The sequence below is a fragment of the Nuphar pumila genome, chromosome 15 (assembly GCF_984573655.1).
Source record: "Nuphar pumila chromosome 15, dmNupPumi1.hap1.1, whole genome shotgun sequence".
Classification (NCBI taxonomy): domain Eukaryota; kingdom Viridiplantae; phylum Streptophyta; class Magnoliopsida; order Nymphaeales; family Nymphaeaceae; genus Nuphar; species Nuphar pumila.
The window spans coordinates 16051440-16059654 of record NC_143263.1 but is presented as its reverse complement, the minus strand read 5'-3'; the positions used below and the strand labels follow the sequence as shown (position 1 = coordinate 16059654).

General features: G+C 38.1%; 1 protein-coding gene across 1 annotated transcript; it reads left to right on the top strand.

The window, feature by feature from the left end:
* The first annotated feature begins 1086 nt into the window (after positions 1-1086).
* On the top strand, positions 1087-5608 carry LOC149814623 (uncharacterized). The gene is made up of 3 exons (XM_089989736.1): positions 1087-1506; positions 1668-2083; positions 5009-5608. Exons 1-3 carry the CDS (start codon positions 1342-1344, stop codon positions 5448-5450), a joined length of 1023 nt encoding a protein of 340 aa, XP_089845862.1. The 5' UTR covers positions 1087-1341; the 3' UTR covers positions 5451-5608.
* The last annotated feature ends 2607 nt before the right edge of the window (positions 5609-8215 follow it).

The window sequence follows — 8215 nt, the reverse complement described above, 5'->3', positions numbered from 1 at the left end:
CATCCCACAATCATGCACATATAAGGTGCATCCATATTAGCATATGCAACATATCAATTCAAGCTTTTAAGTTTTTGAACTGCAAGCTCATACAAGAGCAAACAATCATGCATCATGCAATTCATATATCATAGCATGTAACAACAGTAATTATTCATCATGATGCATGCCCATAAATTATGTCATAACATATGATGCATATTCTATTCATTTCAACATGTGACATATCATGCATTCATTTAACTTTGCAACTATCATTTAGTATAAGCATAATCATAAACATGATTTGAAATACACATTGGTCTTTATCCATTAGTATGTTCATCTGGTTCAATTATGAAACCAAGACATGTTTATCTGATCCTTTTTTGAAAGCAGGATACATGTATCACACAAGTTCCAACTCAAATTGTAGGGACTGAATTTTATCAGTCGGTATAAATTTGGTTATGGTCAAATTTTAGTGAGTAAAAATCTAAAATATTTATAGCAAATGTATGGTTCTGTTAGGTAAATATAGCCATAAACCTTGTCTTAATTGGGGTTCGAAGAATGAATAAATAAATGATTTACCGAGACTGGTTTTTTGTTCATCGAATAAACTTATTTGGTTTTGTCTTTCTGAAGAAGTAAAAAATTATAAAAAATATTGTACATAGATGAAAATGTCTAGAACAATCTTCCAAGTAGATTAGGTCTAGACTCCATTCTACTTGTGAATTAAAATTCACGGTTGGTAGCCTGTTCAGGTTTTTAGAAGGTTTGCAGCCCCATGTTCGGGGGGAACACACAATCTGCTCTTCTCATAGACTAAGTGGGTCTCACATGGGTGGTCCACATGTTATTAATTATATCTAATTTTATTAATTAAATTAAGAATTAATAATTATAATTAGATTTAAACTCATATTGAATCCAAATAGTAAGGTTTAGACTCATATTTATCATGTCTAAAATTCATTATTATAATTATCTGAAATACATTAATTAAAATTTATATATATATATATATAATATTAAAAAATCAACTCAAAGTTTAGGCTTGTTTTGACGATTTCTCCTGTTCTTATTTACCAAAGTACAAAAAAGAGAGTCGAAGGATAGAAGGGGCTGCAAGGTTCTGGTAGGCGGTGGAGGTTGGGTGTGGAAGGTTCTAGATGCCACTCACCTGTTAATTTCCTCCACCCGTCCGCGTGCCCGATCCTCGAAGCTGCTATTTCTTCCTGTTACGTCGCCTCTCTCTCTCTCTCTCTAGCATTCCGATCGCGGCTCCGTCCACCACCACCACCATCATACGCAATTCAGCACAGTCAGGCCTCTTTTTGCAAGAGAAGCGAAGGCATGAGCGTGGATTACTACAAGATCCTTCAGGTCGACAGGAACGCCAAGGACGATGATCTGAAGAAGGCCTACCGGAAACTCGCCATGAAATGGCACCCCGACAAGAACCCCAACAACAAGAAGGAAGCCGAAGCCAAATTCAAGCAAATCTCCGAGGCATACGAGGTACCCATCGTCGTCTCTCTCTCTCTCTCTCTCTCTCTCTCTCTCTCTCTCTCGCTCTCTCTCTCTCTCTCTCTCTCTCTCTCTCTCTCTCTCTCTCTCTCTCTCTCCATTGTACAATTTTTTTCTTACTTCCATAAACGTAAACTTTTGGCTTTGATTAGGTGTTGAGCGACCCCCAGAAGCGCGCGATCTATGACCAGTATGGAGAAGAAGGGCTCAACGGGCAAGTCCCTCCGCCGGGCTCCGGTGGATCTACGTTCTTCTCCACCGGTGACGCCGCCGGCCCCAACGTCTTCAGGTTCAATCCCAGGAACGCCGACGATATATTCGCCGAGTTCTTCGGGTTCTCGAGCCCGATCGGCGGCATGGGCGGCGGCCCGCGGGGGGGCTCGAGGATTCCCGGGAGCATGTTCGGCAACGATTTCTTCGGGTCGTTCGGCGAGGGTTCGATGAACCAGCAGTTGCCGCCTCGGAAGTCTCCTCCGATCGAGAACCATCTGCCCTGCAGCCTGGAGGAGCTCTACAAGGGCACCACCAAGAAGATGAAGATCTCGAGGGAGATTGCCGATGTTAGTGGGTATGTTAATCTATCGAAGCTGGTCTGCTTGACGGTGGGAATTGTTGGTTAATCCTTTTGGGAAAGTGATGATATGAATTGGAATCTTGCTGGATTGTCCTACACTGTTTGTTTTTGTATAATTCTGGTAGATATGTAACATCTTTGTAGGGCGTTTAGATTCACTCGCTTATCGAAAAAATGTTGGATAAATTAGAGTATTGGGCTGTTCCCCATGTTGCAATATCCTGGTTTATCCCAATTTTCTGGATAAGTGGGTGCATCCAATCACCACCTTGAAATTGATTATGAAACTTGGTTTCTTGTTTACTCCAAGGTTAGTTTATGTCTTGAAATAGAATGCTTCTTTTGATCGATTGGCCTGGAATATCTGTAGATGTTTGATGCGGCAAACTGCATATCTGAAAATATTTTCCTTTGAATGAATGGAAATTCATTTGCCACTTTATCTATATCATTTTCAAGCCCGAATTAAATTTGGATTTATTGCTTCATTACGAAGCAAGACATAAGATTGGTAGATACTACGAGAGCACACAAGTTTCCGTTAAAGTGCTCTGTTCCAAAAGTTTGTAATTTACTTGGTATAGATGACTTACTGCCATAATATAATTATGTGTTTTATCTGTTCCATTGCTCTAATCTGTTTCCAATTATTCCTAGTATATCATGGTTTGACTGTTTTCTTATAATTCATATAAAAATTGAGCAACCTAAACCTAACTTTTATAGATTGCTTGATCGTGTACTTGATTTGATCATTCTTGTTTTTCTTATGTCGCCTTTGAATTTTTCCGTCCAGCTGATCAGTTTTTATTGTTGGTAGTTGTGTTTTTGTCATATCCATGTATAGCTTCATATTCATCTATAAGTATATTTGGAAGAAATGAAGTTTCTCAGCTAGTATAGTTTTATAACTCCATCACAATATGATTGAAGAAAGCAAGTTTTCTTGTCCTTTCAAGTTTAGAGGTTCCAGAGATGCGGTTTTCAAATGCACTGGTCCATCTAAATATTTTATATTTAGCATTGGTGGCGCATTCTCATAGGACTTAGACACATGTCATAATCTTGAATTAGTTCTCCATTTCTATTTTGAAAGAATAAGCTTGATCAGGCAGTATATGAAATGCTTGCCTGTTTTAATTGTAGATTCTCCTATTTTCTTTCTTCACTTTTGAAAGCTAAGGCCATTTTCTTGAATTATCATGAAATTAAATTTAAACATGGTCTGCTGCCTATAAATTAATGTCTAAACTAATTTAGACGCCGATCATAACCTGTATATTATTTGATGGAACATGGTACATATTGGGAGATTGAAAAACTAGAAGGTTTTTCCGTGCGTGCCAAGTCTATGTGATAAGTAGAAGGGTAACTCTTCCTTTCCTGGTAACAATGTTGCCTTATAGATAAGGGATGAAATAGAGTTGGCTAGTTTCACCTTTGGCATTATTGGTTATTTCAAGGTGGGTGTGCCAGGAACTGTCACTAGCAGATTGCATACCCAAATTGGAAAGGAAGGGATTATTAGCAGTGTGATGCAATGTGTCTGAATTTTTTTGCATAACGGATTCATACCAGCAGTTTGCAGTTGCATATATGTGATCCACAATGTGCACTCTTTCTTTTTGCTGCAATTTTATGATGAAATTTGCTGGTTTTATAAAATCTTTTCAGGAAAGAATGTGCCTATCCACTTTGTAAGTTAAGCAGTTTGTCCGATAGGGCAAAGCATTTTGCTACAGATGCATGATGAAATTTATCTGATTGTGAGTTGCACATTATGATTAAACATTGAGAAGTCAATGTGTAAATTGTTTTAAATACTGGATGCTGAGATACGTGGATAACATGGCTGCTTCAGAAAAAGGTTTAATATGAAGCTTGAGATTCATTTTAGAGGCATTTATATATGGAAGCTGCTGGATTATGTATCCTTTTCTTTGTGCATTTTGCATAGCATGTGCTTTGAGATATTTTTATGCTATGTCACACGGATACTCCATTTTGGCTACTGTTCCGTATCCCCTTATATACTAGTCATATTGAAAACTTCATAAAATTGATCGTATCCCCGTATCTGCAGCCACATCCATGTGACAGCTTTTATGTAGGTAAAATCAGATCTTTCGGGTTGTTTTTCTGTGATGTAGGTTTGTTAACTTCCCTTTTGTTTGGGGAAAATATGCAGGAAATGCCCATGAAAATGTCAGCTTGATAATTGGGCTTTGTCAAATCCTGCCGTATCTATCCATATGGATTCATGTTTTGCACCTTATTTAGCATAATATTTTTAACCGAAACCATAAATCAACCGACATCTTTATCTGAGGGCTGTTGCTTTACGATTTGTCGAGAGTTGATTTTAGTAAAGATGAATACTGGCTGATTGTCAATAGTAAAGTTCGGTCAGTGTCATCAGAAGAGTATGTGTAGCTTAAGATGGACTGCTGCATTTCACAAATGACTTGCGGGTTCAATACAGAATTGCAGGCTGTGTTCCTTTATCATTCTCTTGCTGTGCTAGTAATAGGTAGTTTATACTTGGAGGAGGATTCTGGCTTTTCAGATACGTTTGCTTTTTTTTATTTGTTTTATTTATTTGTTTTTATCAAAGACCAGGTAAGAGGGTTCACTTGCTATAATGGAATTTGATGAAATTCTCTTGAATAATTGTTTTTGGTTCAAATCTAATTGAGTGTTAATCTTTGTGCCCTTCATTTTTCTGCTTTAGTGGTTGACGGATGACAGTAAATCTCCATATAGGATCATGTTATATGATTGCCAAGTCATTGCATTTTCCTCTTCGAGTTTGTTTGTGATTTTATGCTGTGTATGGAGTTTGAAATTAGCTTCGGATAGAATAGCAACTTGGTTTGTTATGCTCACGCTTTTGTTTTGTGCTTCTCCTGATACGATCAGGAAAACCATTACAGTAGAGGAAATACTGACGATAGGTATCAAGCCGGGATGGAAGAAGGGAACCAAGATCACATTCCCGGAGAAAGGCAACCAACAGCTGAACGTCACTCCCGCAGATCTCGTCTTCATCATCGACGAAAAGCCCCATAGTGTGTACACGAGGGACGGGAATGACTTGGTCACCACGCAGAAAGTATCTTTAGCAGAAGCTCTAACTGGTTTCACTGTGCACCTGACAACTCTTGATGGTAGAAGCCTAACCATTCCCATTAACAACATCATACATCCAGACTATGTGGAGGTGATGCCTAAAGAGGGCATGCCCATTCCAAAGGATCCATCCAGGAGAGGTAATCTGAGAATCAAGTTCAACATAAAGTTCCCTTCAAGGCTAACAGGGGAACAGAAGGTTGGGATCAAGAAGCTGCTGGCAGCTCCATGAAATATGAAGTGAGAAAATGAAGCTCAAAGTTTGTGCATGTACTCGGTTGTTGCATTGCAAAATTGCATAAGGGGTTGATTCTCAATGTTATCATAGCTTGATTTAACGTTAAATTGTATGTGTCACGAAATAACATGGATCCCGATGCAATTCAAAAAGAGCTCAAGGAGTTGAAAATTTGGATAAGACCATAACAACAAAGGTAGCATATTGAAATGAATATCTTTGTTAATAAAGAACACAAGTAAAATAAAAAAAATTTACATAAAATTTTCACTGCGTAACTTTCAAAACACAAAAAAAATATTAATACTGCCCATCACTCTTTTACCTTGCAAAGCACACACCCGTTCCAATTTATAGAGGAAAGAGAACAAAGAGACCTCTCTAACCGTTGGACTTAGTGTTGGGTTTAGTTTCCAACTTTAGTTGACTTACTTAATATATATATATATTTTTTTTTATATGTACATATATATTATATACACATATTATATATATACAACGGGTGCATTAATTTTAACAGTTGGTTTACAAAACTTTTTATGATTTTTTTTTAAAACTCTCTCTCCCCCTATTTACAGCAAGGTACTTCATGCGGTTCATTTGGCTTCTGTTTTTTTTTTTTTTTGTGAGGAAGGATGAGGTGTATTTTTTTTTATTGAATTTTTAGTGAATTAATATTTTGTCCAGAAAATTCTGACTCGTCATTTGTGACAACCAAATTGGGGTTGTCATAGCTTGCCGCATCATCGGGTTTACTTTTCCTTGTAAATTCCTTCTCTTGGAACTTTTTTTTTAAGCAAAAGTTGCCTAAGATCAATTTAGGTGACCCTACAGTTGATGGGTTTGAATTACTTTTACTGACTTGGGTCTTCAACTTAGGGATGGCAGTGGACTGGGGCGGGGCGGGGACAAGGTTTTCACCCCCGCTCCGTCTCAAAATCCTGCCCTCCATTCTCGCTTCTTTGCACGGGTTTTGATTTTAACCTCCATTCTTGTTTCATGTCCTCCATCCCCGATCCAAACGGGGTGAGGTGGGTCGGGCTTCATTTTCTCTCGGTCCACTGCCATCCCTAAAGAAGGACCGGGGACGGAACGGGGTGGGGCAAAGTGGGGATTAAAGATGGGGACGGGATGGAGCAGGCAAAAGCGTAATTCCATCTCTGCCTCCATCCCCCCACAGGTTTTGATTTTAACCTCCATCCCCAGGTGAGGCGGGGTGGGACTCAGTTTTTCCCAAGTCCACTGCCATCCCTACTTCAACGTCTTGCCGGGTGCCTGGAGCCTTTATGTGTAATTCATGGAGACATGCTTGATACGGTTACGGTGTAAATTCAAGCATTTCAAAAGCAGCTTATCTTTGAACTTGACAGTGGTTGTTGCCTTCTTGGTATTTTCTAGGTTCCAGCTACCCTTTAGGTCTGATTTTTGTCACAGCAATGGACCCTTTTAACAATCCAAGTTTTTACTTTAAAGCAGTGTTGTCAGTATCGATGAGAATCGGCCCATAATCAATTCCACAAGGTCCAATTCAGCCCTCAGCTGTTTTTTAATATTTTAAAAATAATTTAATATGTTTTAATAAAGCTGAAATACGATTTGATCTTTTCCATGCTGTGGAAAAGAAAATGTAGTTTTCTAACTCCACTTTGAATATGTTTAACATATCACAATATTTAAAAAATATTGCGATATTACCAGTTTAAGGAATTTCAGATAAATTAATTCAGCACAGCCTTTAATTTTTATCAACGAAATAGAGACTCAATATCCAATTTTAATCAAGAAAGCTTGATTGCCGTGAGAGACTATTTCATATTAATAATTTATCCTGCAAAGAAACGTAATTGGAGCCAAAGCCTCTCTGAAAAAGTGTATTTTTCTTGGGCATTATTTTTGTTCCTTAAATCATAGCTTTTAGTTTTTTTACTTGAAAGATGAATTAAAAAAATGGTTATCTTTTTTAAATCAATATAATCTGACCCAATCAGATGTTCTTAAAAATTTGTTACTATATTGTACCAGTAATGGTCTGCCTAACCCTAGCTTGTCTATCCAAAAAAAATCAACATTGAAATAAATGTTACAGCCTTTGTAAGATAAATTTTCTAGCTGACCAAAAGTTGCAGCATGTTCTTTTTCTTTTTTGGATTATCAAGAAGAAAAATGCCCCCCTCACCGTGGTCACTGACATAAAACCAATGTCGTCCGTATCGGAATCGGGGCCTGAATCGTTGGGCTGCCGATTCAGCTGTATCGGGCTGATACCTATACTCAGCTGAATCATTCTGTATCGGCCGAAAAATAATAAAAAATCATTACATATCAATCATTATGTGACACTGTTAAAACCATTAAAATAATTTAAAATTAATATTAAAAATATTTTTAAGTATTTTTTTACATTTATTAAAAATTAGTCGTATCAGACCTGCAGCGTATCGAAATTCTGTGATACAGGCCAATACGCACCGATACTGATAACATTGCATAAAACAAACCCCAAGTCACCGTTGCCTATTAAGGAGTGCTAGCTTTGGTCTCGCAATAAGAGATGTGGACATGTGAGTTTTGGACTCTTGACGGCCCATGAACTTGGTGACTATCATGAGTCGGCCCTACCAGATGAGCAGAGCCCTGATCATGGTCCAAAGTAAGGCTGTCAAAGGGTCAAGTACCCGACCCATGAGGGTATACCCAAACCCGCCCATATAACAAATTGTCGGGCTTGGGTTTTGCCAGTCACAAAAATGAAAACCCAA

Coding starts and splice junctions, on each gene's coding strand:
- LOC149814623 (XM_089989736.1), top strand. CDS start 1,342: ATGAGCGTGGATTACTACAAGATCCTTCAGGTCGACAGGAACGCCAAG. Junction 1,507..1,667: donor AAATCTCCGAGGCATACGAG/GTACCCATCGTC, acceptor GGCTTTGATTAG/GTGTTGAGCGACCCCCAGAA. Junction 2,084..5,008: donor GAGATTGCCGATGTTAGTGG/GTATGTTAATCT, acceptor TGATACGATCAG/GAAAACCATTACAGTAGAGG.